General features: G+C 50.4%; 1 protein-coding gene across 4 annotated transcripts in view; it reads left to right on the top strand.

Moving 5' to 3' along the window:
- Positions 1-715: 715 nt before the first annotated feature.
- The window catches only part of RBM19 (RNA binding motif protein 19), a 133,750-nt gene continuing 117,316 nt past the window's right edge, over positions 716-17,149 (top strand). For all 4 annotated transcript variants that reach the window (XM_045887575.3, XM_064578425.1, XM_064578426.1 and 1 more), the window contains exons 1-8: positions 716-873; positions 4,352-4,534; positions 6,257-6,382; positions 6,536-6,574; positions 6,866-7,058; positions 8,226-8,494; positions 10,124-10,204; positions 15,096-15,174. In XM_045887575.3, coding sequence (XP_045743531.2) covers positions 838-873; positions 4,352-4,534; positions 6,257-6,382; positions 6,536-6,574; positions 6,866-7,058; positions 8,226-8,494; positions 10,124-10,204; positions 15,096-15,174 — 1,006 coding nt within the window. In that variant the 5' untranslated portion in view covers positions 716-837. The remainder of the gene's footprint in view (positions 874-4,351; positions 4,535-6,256; positions 6,383-6,535; positions 6,575-6,865; positions 7,059-8,225; positions 8,495-10,123; positions 10,205-15,095; positions 15,175-17,149) is intronic.

Raw genomic sequence — 17,149 nt, 5'->3', positions numbered from 1 at the left:
TGAAAGAATGCATTTCTGTTGTTTAAAGTCACTGAATTTCTGGTAATTTGTCACAGCAGCTGTAGGAAACCTAGAACTGCATAATATTACTTAATAGGTAACCGTTCTGTGCCTTTGAGCAAGTTGCCTTGCTCTGGTTCCAGTCGACTCGCGGGCAAAACAGAGACATCTCCCCATCTCTGAAAGGGAAGCAAGCATCCCTAGTCCTTCCTCCCCTCTTAGGGCTGTTTTAGAACTCAATAATAAAATAAAATAGAGGGGCGCCTGGGTGGCTCAGTCGTTAAGCGTCTGCCTTCGGCTCAGGTCATGATCCCGGGGTCCTGGGATCGAGCCCCACATCGGGCTCCCTGCTCGGCGGGAAGCCTGCTTCTCCCTCTCCCACTCCCCCTGCTTGTGTTCCCTCTCTCGCTGTGTCTCTCTCTGTCAAATAAATAAAATCTTTAAAAAAATAAAATAAAATAGAGAAGGAGGCTAAAACGGCTTCCAAGCGTTTGCAGGATTCAAACACCCCGCCCGGCACATGCAAACCCTCCCCAACAGTAGGAACCAGCGCCCCCTGCCGCCTGCGCCGCTGCATTGGTTTCTCCGGGCAGGGCCAAGCAGCCTGCGCTTGCGCAGAAGGCAAGCGCTCAGGCCCACCCCTTGAGGGGTGTGGTGTGATTTCCTTGGGTCGCTTTGGTTCGGCCACGCCTGCTTCCGGAGGGGGCGGGCTGACGTCTGGAGCACGTGATCTTGTTCCGGCTCGCCAAAGATGGCGGCCCCCAGAGCGGGAGCGTGGAAGTTGGTGAAAGACGCTGCCCACCCGCGCTGGAATTGAAACTGTGGGGACTGTGCGCCATGTCGCGACTGATCGTGAAAAACCTCCCGAATGGGGTGAGTGCAGGGCCTGGACTTGGGAATCTGAAATTGGGACCAGCCAGGAGCTGGGGGCTAGGAAGGAGATGGCTGGAGAGAATTGAGGGGCTTTGGCCCTGGGGCAGGACTCAGGGCGCATTCGAAACCCTAAAGGGTCAGGATCCTCGGCAGATCCCCATTTGACAGTTGGGAGAGGGAGCTGGTGATCGATCAAGGGTTCACAGCCGGCCCGAGGGTACCTGACTTCATCCCGACAAGTCTCTTCCAACACCCCACACGTGTGCTGAATGCTCTTTCCCACAGCCCCTCTCATACGAGCACGTTTGTTGTTGTTGTTGACTCGTCACTGGATCAGACCCTGCACTTACATTCCTCTACCGCTCGGGAGCCTTTTGGAGAGGCAAATGGGGAGTATTAGGTTGAGGACCTGCGTTTCGATCCCCACTCCCGCCTTTAGGGCCCGTGGCCATAATATAAGAAAACCGAGTGCGTGTGAAGGGCTTTAAATCATTTATCCAGTAAGTGGGGAGGGTGACCCAGTCATACTTGTCTCTGTTTCCCAAGAGACCAGCACAGAACCTGGCACGTGGTAGGCATTCAGTAAAAACATGTGGAATGAATGAATGAAGAAGTAGCTGGATGTGTGTGGTGTCAGATGACTGGAGGCAGTGTGCCGGCGTGGTTCATCCTTACCGGTTTTACTAGAGCTTTGGTTTGGGTGGAGAGCTCCCACACCATTGGTGTGGCCAGTAAGCTCATTCCCAAAATACAAAACGTGCCCTTTGGATGGGATGAGAGATCTTCTGTACTCTTGACTCTTAACTCCTCAGGAGCTTCTCTTTAGAAGGAGTGATAACACAAAGCTCTTTCTGCTTTATAGTGGTTTTTTAACTTTTCTCTCCCTTCAGTGGGTTGTGGGAGAGCTATGACAGGATTTTAAGAATTCAGGCACTACCAAAAAAAAAAAAAAAAAAAAGAATTCAAACAGTACGGTGGTGTATGAAATGAGAAGCAAAGTCGTTTGCTCCATCCTACCCTCTGTCTCTCTCCAGGAGTAATCATCTTCAGTGGTTTGTTTTTAGGACTCCTCATAGGTATTACTCCATGTCTAAATGGTGTGCTTTCTCCTCCATTTCTTGGTCTATTTACCCCAGTGACTGTGCTGACCCTCCCCCATGAAAGATGAGGAACCCCGATCATCTGTTCTTCCCTTCCTATCTGTTATATTATTATTTTTAATTCTTCCATTATTTACCCCAAAGAGTAAACTTTCAAAATACATATTGATCCATCCACCTGCTTTAGGCAGTGTCTTTTGAGGCCTCACTTTGATGGATGAGGATTTTAGCGTGGCTACCCTGTCTTCCCCTCCCACTTCCATCTCATTGGGCTTCTTTCCTCATTGGACTGACTCTCTTACCATTGCTTGTCTTCTCTGGTGAATGAAAGAATTGATGAAAAAAACAATAGTAGTAGCAGCTAACATTTTGAGAGCTTACTATGTATCAGGCACTGTACCCGTTGCTTTTGGTAAAGTAACTCATTTAATCCGCAGCAGAACCCTACAAGGTAGGTTCCATTATTGTGTCCATTTTAAAGGTGAAGAAACTGAACTGCAGCAAGGGGGAAGTGACTTGCCTGAGGTCACGCACAACTGGTAATTCATAGAGCAGGGACTGAATTGAACAGTCTGCTTCTAGAATTTGCATTCCTGACCCCTACAGCCTACTGTCTCTCTTTGCATGCTAGCATGCACTTTTCTTAACTCTTTTCCAACATGTATTTAGTAGTGAGTACTCATTATGTTGCTGACCTTGTAGACAGTGGGGGATAAGACTGAGCTCCCACCTTTACAGCATTTACAGTCTAGCAGAGGACTTGGACACCAGATCACTGTGATGTAAGGGGCAGGGATTGAAGCATGACCCAGTGCTGTGTGAGCACAGAGGGCTCGGTTACCTGACCCACCTGAGGAGTCCAGGAGAGGCTTCCTGGGGGAGTTGATTGAACTGAGAATGAGGAGGCGTTAGCCCGGGCCTGCTGGAAAGATTTCACCCAAAGGAGACAACTAGTAAAACCTCAGAGGTGAGAAGCAGGGAAGGCTGCAAGGACTTTGACAAGAGATGGTGCTGAAGGGGTGGGTCAAGCCAGATCATGGAGAATCTTGCATTTTACCCTAGCTGCTTATTCTTGAGCCTCTGGCATTAGAAAGTCACCAAGAGGTTCTTAACAGAGGAATGATGGGGTCAGACTTGAATGTGGTTGCTCCCATGTAATGGGGAAGATGAAGTCACTGCCTTTTATGTATCTGAGCTGAGTTACAGATCTTGATTCTGTAGATCATTTATCCTGGATGAGCTTCATTTTCTTCTCCATAAAATGTGGATAATAATTCCTAACTCATAGGGTGATACGAGATTTTAATGATCAGAGTTATTAAAAACCTGCCGCAGAAAGCATGTTTTTCCTTCCTATGGGGCTGCCAGGGTCTCTAGTGTCTTGAATTTCAGACCTTGTTTTGGCTATTTGTGGCATTCTTGATGTCCCAACTACTACCCACACACACATCTCCCAGTAACAGCTTCGAATACTCACTGAGGTGTGCACGTAGTCTGGCTGGAATGAGGATGGGGGGATGCCAGGAGCCAGTTTCCACACTGTAAGAAATTACCTCAAACTTAGGGGCTTAAACAATACACATTATTATCTTACAGTTTTGGAGGGCAGAAATCCTAAAATCAAGGTGTTGGCAGGGCTGCCTGCCTTTTGGAGACTCTAGGAGAGAATCTGTTTCCTTGCCTTTTGTAAGTTTCTCGAGGCTGCCTGTGCTTCTTGGCTTTTGGCCACGTCCTGAAGGATCAGAGCCAGCAGCATGGCATCTTGCAGTCTCTTTTCTGTCTCCACCATCACATTGCCTTTTTCTGGCCCTGACCCTTCTGTTTCGCTTATATAGTGGGACTGGACATTGGATCTGCCCAGACGATCCAGGATAACTTCCCCATCTCAAGATCCTTCATGTAATCACATCTGTGAAATGCCTTTGGCCACGTACAGTCACAGGCTCACAGGTCCCAGGGATTCAAATGTGGTCGTCTTTTGGGGTACTTCAGTATTCTCTCTACCACAGTGAGCAAACACGTGTAACTTACCACATTCATTCGTTCATGTGTTTATTCTGACATTATCAGGTATTCACTGTGGAGGAGCCACGGTGCTGGCCTCCTTACATAGTAGGTCTCCTTATCCTTCGAACAGCCCATAGAGTAGGACGATTTCATTGCAGCCATCCTGAGTCTTGATTTCCCCGTCCACGAAGCAAGCTAGTCCGTGTCTGAGCCAGAGCTGGGGCCAGGTCCCACTGCAGAGCACACTCTGCCCTCGCCTTGTCTGAGTTTGCGCTTGGGGAATCCCGGGGCCTGGGGTTTCCAGCCCGTTTCTGTCCCCTTGGCTCTGAGGGCTCCCCTGCTCCTCCCTCACTGCGCCCCTTCTGTCGTAGATGAAGGAGGAGCGTTTCAGGCAGCTCTTTGCCTCCTTTGGCACCCTGACGGACTGCAGCCTGAAGTTCACCAAAGATGGCAAGTTCCGTAAGTTTGGCTTCATTGGCTTCAAGTCGGAGGAAGAGGCCCGGGTGGCCCTGAACCATTTCAACAAGAGTTTTATCGACACATCCCGGATCACGGTGAGTTGGTTTCTGCCCGCCTGTGGAAACAGACACACCTTGATCCAGTCCGGAGCCAGTCTGTATCCGAATCCCCTGGAGAGCTTGTTCAGTTTCTGACTCAGTGTGGGGCTGGGGTGGGACCCAAGGATACGCATGTCGGAAAGCTCACAGGTCAAGTCAGTACTGGGCCCTCAACACACTTGGACAAGCACTCGTTCAGACACCAGGGGAGCACCCACGACGTGCTGGGGATTTAGAGAAACGTGGTGCCCCTGGCCCTGTCCTCCTGGGGCCGGCAGGTGACTAGGCTGCTGTCACCGGGTGTTGTCAGGACTGTGATGGGGAAGCTCCAGGGACTGCTGGAGAACAGAGGAGGCCCACGTCCTGGCCCCGGAGGTGTCGGGAGAGCTTCCCGAAGGACGAGGTCCTGTTTGTGTCACTCGTGTACATTTAATGACTCAGTCAAACATCCTTAACGCTTGGTTGAGAAGAGAAAACCAGATGTTAGACAAGTATTTATCACATGACTCCATTCATACAGAACCATATTTCTTAGTCTCTGTGTATGTGAAACATAGAGCTATTTTACCAAAACATTAGTTTCTCTCTCTGGGTGATAGGAATTGGGGTAAAAACATTTTTTTTTTTCACTTTCCTTGTAAGTTGTTGATTTGAGTTTTATACACTGAGCGCATATCATTGCTACAGAAACAGCAGAATTATTTTCAAAGTCCGTAGAAAGGGGTGTGGCAGGGGGACAGCCCCCCCTCCCCCCAGGGGTAGAGACGGCTCAGGCGCCCCCAAGTGTGGCAGGAAGTGCAGCCCATCTCAGGAGTGTGTTGGTGGGAGACGTGTCAGCTCAGGCCTGACACTGAGCACATCTGGGCTTCCGAGTGGCCACCCGCCTCTCTCATCACCCCGGAGCCGTTCTGGGGCCAGCGAGCTCGCTCCGCAATAGTAACAGTGATTTCGGGAGCCGTTAGCTTCATCTTGCCTCATGCCAGACCCCATGTCGGCCAGCCTGGGGGCTGGGTGGCTAAGAACTAGGGCTGTAGAGCCAGACCCCCCGAGTTCCTGTCCCCACTCTGTTACCTTCTCCCTGGATTGGGACAAGCAGCTTCACTTTGCCAATCCGGGAAGTGGGAAGGGTGGTGGTCCCCCCCAACCCCACTGTTTTGGAGGCTCAGGGTCGTCCTGCTCGCAGAGCACTCAGACTGTCTGGTGGGTGGAATTGGTTGCTAAGTGTAGCAACTGGAATGACTTCAGGGAGGAGAAAGCAGAGGCCTGACCCCTGGACAGTAGGAATTTGAACTGCGCAGGCCCGCCTATACACAGATTTTTTCCGTGAACACAGTACAGTATCCTAAATGTATTGTTTCTTACGATTTTCTTAATACGTTCTTTTTCCCTAGTTCATTTTATTGTAAGAATACAGTGCATCATACATATGACGTACAAAATACGTGTTAATCAACTGCTCTCGGTAGGGCTTCTGGTCAGCAGGAGGCTATTAATAGTTAGGTTTGGGGGGCAGTGGAGAGTTACACACAGACTTTCCATTACACAAGGGTCAGTGCCCCTAACTCTGTGTTGTTCAAGGGTCAATTGTAATTTGCTTTAACTGGCTCAGCTCGTAAGTGGCAGCTGCCTTTTTAGAAAGCCTGGCTCCCAGGTGCTGAGGGGTAGCACCCGGGCTGGGCTGGCGGCAAGTGCCCCCATCACCCTCTCTCTCCCATGCAGGTGGAGTTCTGCAAGTCGTTTGGGGACCCAACAAAGCCCCGAGCCTGGAGCAGACACGCTCAGCAAATAAACCAGGCTAAGAATCCTTCAAAAGACAAAGACTCCGTCCCCACAGAACCCAAGAAAGTGCGTAGAAGGTCACTCCCACCTGCACCCCACGTGTCAGCAAGGTGGTCACCCCGGGGAGGGGGGGGCGGGCAGGGCAGATGGTTCCAGAAGGCGGACCCTCCCTAGGCAACGTGTCTGTCTCCTCTCACCATCTGTGCCTTCTGTTCGCAGGATGACAAGACGAAAAAGGTATCAAGTGAACTGGAGAAGGTGAGTGTGTCCTGTGGGCCAAGAGGGAGGGTACCCAGGACGGCGCTGGAAGGGCTGTGGCAGGCTCTGAGGGCTTGCAGCGCCGGCAGGCAGAGCTGGGCCTCTTGTCCCCCTGCCGCGCCTCTGTGGCTTCTTAGTCTCCTTGGCTGATGATGAGTGCAACCAGCTGATCCCAGGGGTCCTCTAGAGACCAGGAGACATGAGCTCAGGGATACTCTCACGGGGGGGTGGGTTTGTCAGGATGGTGTGCCCTGGCTGAGCCTTCTCTCCCCGCCTCCCTGGGGCCACCAGCTGAAGGAGGACACCGAGTTCCAGGAGTTCCTGTCCGTGCACCAGAAGCGGACGCAGACAGCCACATGGGCCAATGACGCCCTGGACGCCGAGCCCTCGAAAGGGAAGAGCAGGGCCGCCAGTGACTACCTGAACTTCGACTCCGACTCCGGGCAGGAGAGCGACGAGGAGGGTGCTGGTGAGGACCCAGAAGGTGAGGGCATCCATGCGCACCCTCCCTGCCAGAGTGCACAGCCCTTTGTGTGTCCCGGCCTGGGCGGCCGTCACCTGGGGCCCCTCGGTGCCAGGCACGGGAGGCGACGTGAGAGACACTGTCCTCTCTGGGGGTGATTATTCCACCCAAGATCTGCCCTGACCCATCCTGGTTACAGTCAGTCAAATGTTTATTGAGCACCTGCTGAATGCCAGGCACTTCTTTGGGCATTGAGGATATAGCAGCAAAAGATAGAAGAATCCCGCTCGCGTGGAGCTGTCATTCTAGTCGGGGGAAAGAAACAATGCAAAATTAAGTCCCCAGTTAAGGACGATATCTAAAGAGGAGCGCCACAGTGAGAAAGCAGGGAAGGGGAGTAGGAGAGCTCCCGGGGAAGGCCTCCAGGGAGGGGGCCCTCGAGTAGAGGCCTGCAGGCGGGGAGGGAGGGGGCCTCTGTCCTCAGAAGGGGCTCACAGCATAGCGTGGGGGCAGATGGGAACGGGAGTGTTTGCAGTCCAGAGAGGTCACTGTGCTGGTTGTGGGTCAGGCATCGATTTTGCTCAAAGGCGAGAGAATAGATTGAATGTGAATTTTATGCCTGGTAAAGTTTCTGGGCAAAACTGGGGTCTGGAGGACTCCTCGGGAGTGGGTGGGATACAGCAGAGAAGGGGATAGGAAGGGGGCGTCGCAGGCAGAGGGAAGAGCGTGGCGGGGGCACGGGGGAAAGGGAAGCATAGGTGTTTGAGGGGGCCTACGTGGTTCGGGGTGGCTGCAGAGGAGGAGGTAGAGCTGGGGGAGAAGCCAGTCAGCTCATGCCAGCCTGACGAGGAGCGTGGGTGTCCTACAAGCATCTGGAAACCACCGGAAGGTCATAGGCAAGGAGTGACCATCCTGTCTGTACTCTCAACATGATCACACAGGCCGCAGTTGAAAGAGCAGATTGACAAGGGCAAGGCCGGTGCGGGGAGCCACGCAGGGAGCCACGTAGCTCTCTGGACTTGTGGTGTGTGAAATGCCACAACTCCCCACAGGTACACCCTGTTGAACGTTACATATCAGACGACCCACCGGGGCTGCTCGGTGGCTCTGCCCTGCTGTGCCCTCTGCCATTCCAGGCCTCTGCTTTGCCCACGACCATCCCTGACTCTTAGCCTCCCGTTTTTGCAGAGGAGGAGGGCCTCGAACCCAGGGCAGCCGTGCAGAGGGAGCTGTCGGACATGGATTACCTGAAATCCAAGATGGTGAAGTCCGAGGCGCCATTGTCCTCGGAAGAGGAGGAGAGTGAAGATGAAGCTGTGAGCTGTGGGGACGGGAGTGGGGCCGAGGAGGAGGCCCCCGGCCCTGCGCCCGCCCATCAGGACAGAGGGAGGCCGGGGGCCGGCCCGGAGCAGGGCGCCCCGTCCGGGAACGAGACACCGGGGGCGGCCAAAGCTGAGGTGTGTGCATGGGGGTGCGTGCTGGTGCTTGGGGGGCATGGGGGGAGCAGCTGCCCTTATCCTCACCCACGGTCCCTGCGGCCGCTTTGCTAGCAAGAGTGTGTCAGAAGGGAAAGACAGAGCTCTGCAGCCCAGCGACCTGCCTTCAGCTCTCAGCCCTGCCATGTGCGTGCTGTGTGACCTTGGGCAAGCACCTCTCCCCTCTGAGTCTGCCTTGCAGAGCCACGGGGGGGTGACCGAGCTGCACGAGGGGCAGGAGCGTGTGCTGCTTTGTGTTAGTAACAGGGTAGGCAGGTGTGAGCCACGATGGACGGTAGTAGAGGGAATTAACTGAGTGCTTCCTCGTGCTGGGTAGAATGGCTGCTTTGTTATTTGTCATTAAATCTTAGGACAGCCTTCCAGGGAGTGGGGGTGTGCAGGGATTCTTGTCCCATTTTACAGGGGAGGAACCTGAGGCCCCGTGAAGGGAAGTGACTTGCCCAAGGTCACGGCTGGGAAGTGCTGAGGTCAGGACTCGACCCGGACCCGCTGGGCTCTGAAGTCTCCATTAGAGATGTGTGTGCTCCCTTCGGGGACAGGCACGCTGTCTCCCGCCCGGGCATCCTCTGCTTGGAGACAGGGCAGGTCGTGTTTGGGTCCCTATTCCCTCACCTCCCTCTTTCCCACCCGGCCCTCTTCAAGGCTCCAAACATCATCGCCCTCTTTGCTCTTTCCTCGTCCTCCTCACTCCTTGACTTACGGCCCCTTCTCATGCCCATACCCTGTCCTTTTCTCCTAAAAGTGTATATTCCAGAGAGGTAGTCGAGTATGGCGAAGTCAGAGAGCTCTGGGTTCAAATCCCAGCTCTGACACAGAGGAGCCATGGGGCCTGGGGTGAGGTGCTGCCCCCCATCTAAGATGACGCTCAGCATGGCAGTGGCCTCTGTGGCCGGTTTCCGAAACCCCTGTGCCTAAGCACACGCTGGCGCTCACAGTTTCCGAGTTCAGGAAGATACCTCGATGCCTCGTGCGCTGTGGCACCCCCTGTGGGCTCTGGGGCAGCACCGCATAATCAGGCACATGTCTGTTCATGTCTGTTTCTGCAGTGAAACCAGGAACGACCACTCAGCCTACAAGGGGTAAAGGCAGACGGTATATTGCCTCACATCAGCTCAGAGCAGATTTTGATGGCCAGTGACTTCAAGTCAGAGCAACTTTTGTTGCCAAAGGAATTCTAGAAAATTTAGATGTTTCTTTCCAGGCCTATTTAGATTCAGAATTACAAAGAAGATCCTGAACCCATAATCCTCTAAGGTTGTTTTGAAGATTCAGTAGGATAGCAGCATTTACAAAGTGCTTTGGACGAGTGTCTGGCCCAGAATTAAGCCCTAAATCCACGGTAGCGAATGTCAGGATATCTCAAGGCTGCATCCAGGGCTCCCTGCCCCTCCTTGTAGCCTGAAGCCCCTGTTAGCACACCCTTACCTCCGCCTCCAGCCAGACTGCACACCATGGCAGGCATGATGCTGCTCAGCATTCCCCGGCTTCCCCTGGCCGCAGGTGCCTCACTGAGATGTCTGGCCCTGCCTCCTCCTGCAGCTGTACCAAGGAACTCACTGGGGCCACTTCTGTTTCTTCACCATCATGCAGGCAGACAAACCGGCAAACCAGAAGGAACCCACCACCCCCTACACTGTGAAGCTGCGGGGAGCCCCATTCAGTGTCACGGAGGTATGACCAACAATGCAACAAGGGCAAGGAGAGAGACCCCGGGAGAAGAGGAGGCAGGGATGAGGATGCCGGGAGGCTCTGCTGCATGGGGACTTTAGGATCGTTGAGGACTTGATCTGGAAGGAATTGGGATCAGAAAGGCAAAGTAAGATCTCAGGCAACGTCAGGGTCAGGAAACAGAGATGGCTCTACAGAGACCAAGAAAGACTGGTTTCACTCCCTGGTCCTGTACGTTAGGAGTGGCAAACACTCTCTGTTAAAAATTTTTAGGGGTGCCTGTGTGGCTCAGTTGGTTAGGCGTCCCAACTCTTGGTATCAGCTCTGGTCGTGATCTGAGTCGTGAGATCAAGCCCTGTGTTGGGCTCCACGCTCAGCATGGAATCCGCTTGAGATTCTCTCTCTCCTTCCCTGCCCTTCCCAGCCCCTTACCCGCCATGCTCTTTCTCTTTCTCTCTCAAAAACAAGAAAAATTTTTTTAAAGGATGAGCTGGTAAATACGTAGGGCTTTGTGATCAATATGGACTCTGTTGTGACTACTCAACCCTGGTTGTAGCACTGTGGCAGCCCTAGACAGTAGGTACACAGATAGGCACGGTTGTGTGCCAATAAAACTTTATTGACAAAAACAGACCACGGGCCACATTTGGCCCACATACTGTAGTTTGCTGACTCTGGGTTTACACAGCAGAGAAATTTTTAATTTACTTCCTTGTGAAGGTAATAGAAGTTCAGCATAGGAAATTTTTTTAAAGTAGCTAAGTAAAGAGAAGTGATGTTACCTGTAACTAAGATGACCATATTAAATGTCCTCCAGCTGAGTTGAGAGTGGGAAGAGTGCTAACCAGATAGGGTGCCAGGACATAGGTCTCCTTCCTACAGGTGTAATTACTGACTGTCCCAGACAGGGTGGGGCAACCTTAAACACACACACACACACACACACACACACCCTATATCCCACTCAGTGACAACCACTAATGAATTCTGAGCATATCTTCTTAGATACTTTTATATATACAGGTCAATGTATGTAAACATTGACCTCTGCCTTCCAGTTTTATAAAGCATTCCTACAGTAAGAACTGTTTTGAAACTTTTTTTCTCCATTACCACAATATGTGAAAAATATCTTTGAATATTGAATCTTCTGCTACAACATCATTGTTCACGTTGTATGTTTTTCTTACTCTGGACACATTGTGATACACTCACCCAGTCCCCTAAGGTGGAGCCTGGGGGTTGTTTCCAATCTTTTGCTGTTAATAATAATGCAGTCAGCATTCCTTGAGACCAGAGGTAAGCAGATTTTTTTTTTTTCTGTAAAGGTCAGATAGCACAGATTTTAGGCTTTGGGGGCCATATGGTGTCTGGAGCACATTTCTTCTCTTTTTTAAAATAACCCTTTAAAAATGTAGAAACCATCCTTAGCTCGCAGATCAAACAAAAGCAGGCCGTGGGCAATATGACCTGTGGGCCACGGTTTGCCAACCCTTACTCCAGATAAATATTTCATGCAAGCACACGCATGGACATTTTCAAGGCTTTGATACAGAATGTCAGTTGCCCTCTGGAAGCATTGCTGATTTATACTCCCTTCAGCGGAGTATGAACGTGCCCACTTCTGTGGACGCTGGGTGTTCATCTGTATCAAGATGACAGGCAAAAATGACATCTCATTTTAATTTATATTTTAAATTATTGGTGGGGTCGATCACTCTTTCACATTTGTAAATCAATGTACATCTCCTTTACAAAGTGCCCAGCCCCATCTTTGCCCTTTTTTTTCTCTTGAAGTGTTCATCTTTCTTGATAGTCTGTATATTTACTAATTTTTAAAAATTAAGCTTATCAAAGTTCATCTATGCAATCCGCATGTGGGTCACACTAGATTATCTGAGTTAGCTGGTAGAGTCCTTGTGGAAAAAAAAAATTCATCTATCCACACTCTTCCGTACATTGCATTTTTTACTTGATGGTACATCCTGGGGATCTTCCATATCAGGACATTCTTTTTCATGATGCATTATATTCTACTGTTTCAATGTGCCACACTTTAGTTTCAATACCAAACATGCAGAAAATCATGCTTTAATTAAAAAATAAATAAATAAGGAAACACTAGATGGCTTTTTGCAAAATTAATTCATAAAAAATGGTCACTTTTTTCTTCTCCATGAACAAAAACAAAATGTAATAGAAGAAAAGGTTTGTATATAAAACAGAAAGAAAACCTATCTCTAGATAGTCTGGTGAATATTGTGTGTGTGTGTGTGTGGAGACTTTATAGATACTCTCATAAAAGTTTTATAGAGAAAACATTAAACTCCAGTGAGGGATTTAAAAGAATACTTACATAGGGGCATCTGGGTGGCTCAGTTGGTTGAGCGACTGCCTTCGGCTCAGGTCATGATCCTGGAGTCCCGGGATCGAGTCCCGCATCGGGCTCCCTGCTCAGCGGGGAGTCTCCTTCTCCCTCTGACCCTTCCCCCTCTCATGCTCTCTCTATCTCATTCTCTCTCTCAAATAAATAAATAAAATTAAAAAAAAAAAAAAAGAATACTTACATAAATGGAAAGCCATGCATTTTTAGCCTGTAAAGATGCTAATTTTTCCTTAATCATGAATAAATGAATAAGCTCAGTTATAGCTTAGGGGGCAGTGTCAGAGAACATTGGGGAATATCCTGCAAGAATAGACCCTTTCCCTACAAGATACTGAAACATGTTTGAAGCAATAGCAACTAAGACAGTCTGGTTCAGGCAAAGCTGTGGACAGGTTGATGGAATAGAATAGAATCCAGAAATAACTCCAGTTTGTATCATATTTAACTGAGGGTCTTGGGGGGTATCTCATCAATGAAGAGAAGAGAGATTTTTCCATAAGTAATAATGGAACAACCAGTTAACCTTTTTGAAGAGAGAAAAAAAGATGGATCCTTGCCTTACTCCTTATAGCAAGGTAAGTTTCAGATGTATCAAAAGCTTTAAAAAAAACTATAAAAATTACAGGAGAAAGCATTGGTGAATTTACTTATAATATTAGCATGAAACAGGCCTCTCTGAGCTGTTTGCAGAACTCAGTGGCTGTAAGGAAAAAGATGGATTAATTGATGACACAGCAGTTAAAACTTCTATAAGACAACAAATGTCATAAAGTCAAAAGACAGCAGACGTTTGTAAGCAAACAACAGGCAGAATCTGGTTTCTTTAATTTACAAAGATCATTCGATATTGGGACCTGTGACCTGATAGGAAAATCGACAAAGGGTAGGAGGTCTTCTAAGGAAAAGAATGCATATGGCCAGTAAGGATGCTTGAGTTCACTCATAGTTAAATACAGCTCAAAACTGGAAGATTACGTTTCGCAAAAATTTTTAAAGTTCAATAATGCTCTCAGCCACGGTTGGTAGAAGTGTGCAGGGAAGCCTTTTAGAGGACAATTTGGAAGTGTCAGTTAAAATTAAGAATATCCATACATTTGACCGAGTAATTATAATGCTAGGAATTTGCTCTGTAGGCGAGTGAACCAAATATACCAAGATTTCAGTGCAAGAATGTTCACTGCTCTTGTATTACTGTTTTATTTATAACTTAATGTATCAATTTATGTCATGTCATTTATAAAGGCAAAAAGCACTAAACAACCTTTACAACTTAGTTAGAGAAGTGGTTAAGTTGGTGGGTCTCAGCTGGGGATGGTTTGCCCCCTCTAGGGGACACTTGGTAATATCTGGAGATGTTTTTGATGGTTGCAGCTGGGGAGAGGTGCCCCTGGCGTCCAGGGGGTAGAGGGTAGAGATGCTGTCAGACATCCTACAATGCATAGGACAGCCGCTCACAACAGAGAGTTATCAGGCCCGGAATTCCCATAGTACCTAGACTGAAAAACTCGAGGTTAACTCCGGTTAAGTCAAGTATAGTGCATTGGAACAGGACAGTATAAGGCACCATGAGAAAGAATGTCCTGATACGGAATCCCCAGGCTGTACCATCAAGTAAAAAACGCAACGTAGGGAAGAGTGTGGATAGGCGAATTTCTTTTTTCCAGAAGAAGACACAGTCTATGTCGTACACTTCTCAGTAGGCACATAAAAATGAGGAAAAAGTGATTTTGGGAGAATTTGATATTTTTGACTTTTTTTTTTTTTTTAGTGGAGGTAGGAACAGGAAAAATCCACAGCTTTATTGGACTTCTTCCATTCATTGTGTAGTGCTTTCATTTCTACAGTTGCCTGGACATTCTAAGCTTCCCTAAAGGCCTCACACCCGGACGCAGATGAGAAGGCATCCCCTACTTTCATTTTTAATAAAAAGCCAACAAGAGTGAGCTGGGCATTGGAATTAGGGGCCTTTTTTGTTTTCTTCTTTGTGCTTTTCAGCATTCCCTAACATCATATATATCTGCATGCTTGTGCATTTTTAAAAAATAATGTGCTTAAGTCACCCTTATGTCCAAAAGAGAGAAGGAGTTCAGAAAATCAGGGACCATCTACAACAGCACTTTAAATTGCTGTGTCTCACCTTTGTGAAGTGACATGGACAAATATTCATGCATTCATGAGAAATGACAAAAACCAGAGTTAAGCCCAAATATATATAAAAAGGTCCTTAGGAAAAAGAGATCAGAAACAATGCTGGAAGATGCCATTTGGGATGTTACTATTTTATATATAGCTCTATATTTTTCACTCCTCTGATTTTTTGTTCGAAGCTTATCTAAGGTAGTTGTATTTCATGATGGAGAGAAGCTCTGTGTTTAGTGGTGAGGGAGAAACTGAAAGGTGAAACGTTGTGGGGACCTTTCTGAATTCAGAAATTTGGCCCACGTTTCTTTATTGGGTTGCACTTCTATTATCGGGTTGATAAAGGAGGGAAAACTTTTCTTCTTGCAGAAGAACGTTATGGAATTCCTGGCGCCCCTGAGACCAGTGGCCATTCGGATAGTGAGAAATGCTCACGGGAACAAAACAGGTAAGGCCTGGGCTGTGCGGGGTGGGTTTGGGGAGACAGAGGGCAGAGATGGAAGGTTGGGGCAGCTGCCTCGGGGGGATGTTTTCAGGGTAGCTGTTGTGTTCGCTCTTAGTGTCCCCCGTTCAGTGGAAGGGTTGAGGCGCTCGGGACAAGGGTCTGCGTCGGGTGGTGGCCTAGTATGTAGCCTGCCCCTGCCAGCCCCACCCCCCACCCCACCCTCAGCCTACGCTTGTGCTTGCGGGCTCACCTGTTCCGTTTAAACACATGTCCCTGGTCCCGGGGCTTTGCTCGGCCAAGTCCACGAGCAGCTCTGCTGACGGGCAGCACTCTGAGTTGCCGAGGATGTGTGGTGTTGCCCCGGCGCTGCCCTCTCCCCCGCCTTCCCCGCTCTGGGTGGCCAGCCCCCTCCCCAGGCTTCAGAGGGGTGGGGGACATGCTGGTAGGAAGGGTCCGAGCGTGGAGAGCTGGAAGCCTGCCTCTGCCTACTTGCTGGCCAGGCTCGGAGGCTGCAGGACTCAGAGCAGCAGAATCGGTGCCCCTCGGAGAGCCACCCTGAGGGCCTCCGGCTGGGGCAGGCCAGGCAGCACTGGGCAGGCGGGGTGTCCTTGGCAAGAAGACTCCCTCAGGGGCAGAGGGGTTGGGAACTGTGGGGGGCTGGCATCTGGGGAAGAAAGGGCTCCTGCTTTAGGGGTGGTCTTGTCGCCTTTGATTGTCGGCATTTCCTCCCCAGCTCTCTGAGCGTGAAGCCCTGCTTACCAGGCAGCTCTGTTCGGCCAGCCAGCTTTGTCTCCTTGCACACTTACCGAGTGCAGTAAAGGAGGGGGTGACGAGCGCCTTTCTGGGCTCAGATCCCAGCTCAGCCGCTTACAGGCCCTGTGACCCTGGATGAGAGACTTAGCCTCTCTCTCCTCACCTGCGCAGTGGGGCGGTCCTAGCTCGTGATGTTGTGAGGATTCAGTGAGTTAACACACACGGCGTTTAAACTATGCTGAATGTCAACTGCACACTCCCTGAGAGCTGCTATTAATAGTGGTGGTGGAGGGGGCACCCCTGCTTTCAGGGCACTTTGGAGACCACAGGGCGAGCAGGGGTTGGCCAGAGGGAGCAGGAAGGAGCATATCGGAGCTGTCAGGGCTGAGAGAAAAGTGTACTGGGGGCCCGGGAGCTGGAGGCAACTGGCGTATGAGCATAATGCTTTTGAGGAGAGATAGAATGTCCCCTCAGAAGAGCTGGTGAGGAGGCAGGACCTGGCCCCTAGGCCGGGGAGCTCACTAATGACCATGGACTCCAGCCTGGGTGCAGGAGCGCAGCAGGGGCTAAAGCATGGGGAGGCCACAATTGAATATAGAACAGTCCCTGGCTGGTGACAGAAGGGTCCTGGGGCCGGGCCCACGAGGTACAGGTGGGCTGGGTGGGGCGTTTGCAGTCATCCAAGGAAGGATCGGCAGTGGGCTGGACTGGGGTGTGGCAGAGGGGGAAGGAAGGGGATGGAGGACGTTTATGGGGATAGATGAGGTGCCTGCCTTTGGGAACAGAGAGGAAGGAGGAATCCTAGGAGGGAATAAAGAGCCTTGTGATAGAGCCCCGGACCTGTGGGCTTCGGACCAGGTTACAGCACTGCTACCTCTTAGTCGTGATGCTCTGCTGTTCATGGGGTTGAGGCCCTGTGAGGTGGAGGATGTGACGCCTCCCGTGCTCCAGGAAATAGTCCCGCATGCTTGTTTGTGTGCACGGGGCAAGCGACAGAGTCCTTGTGGAGGTAGCCACTCGGGTGCTAAGCTGGTCACAACACTTCCGCCTTGGCACGTCTCCTCCAGAGGAGGCTACAGAGTGGGCCCTGGTTCAGATGGGGTGAGGCCGGAAGGGAGCTGAAGGCCTCCTGTGTTCCTGCCTCCTGTGGTCTGGCACCTTCGTCTGGAAACCAGCCCGCAGGGTCTCAGCACTGCCCGCAAGGAGAGGTTTGGCCAGGGGTTCG

The sequence above is a fragment of the Mirounga angustirostris genome, unplaced genomic scaffold (assembly GCF_029215605.1).
Source record: "Mirounga angustirostris isolate CCGP_5_RB_7025 unplaced genomic scaffold, mMirAng1.0.hap1 SCAF_14, whole genome shotgun sequence".
Lineage (NCBI taxonomy): Eukaryota > Metazoa > Chordata > Mammalia > Carnivora > Phocidae > Mirounga > Mirounga angustirostris.
This window is presented reverse-complemented; position numbering and strand designations above follow the sequence as displayed.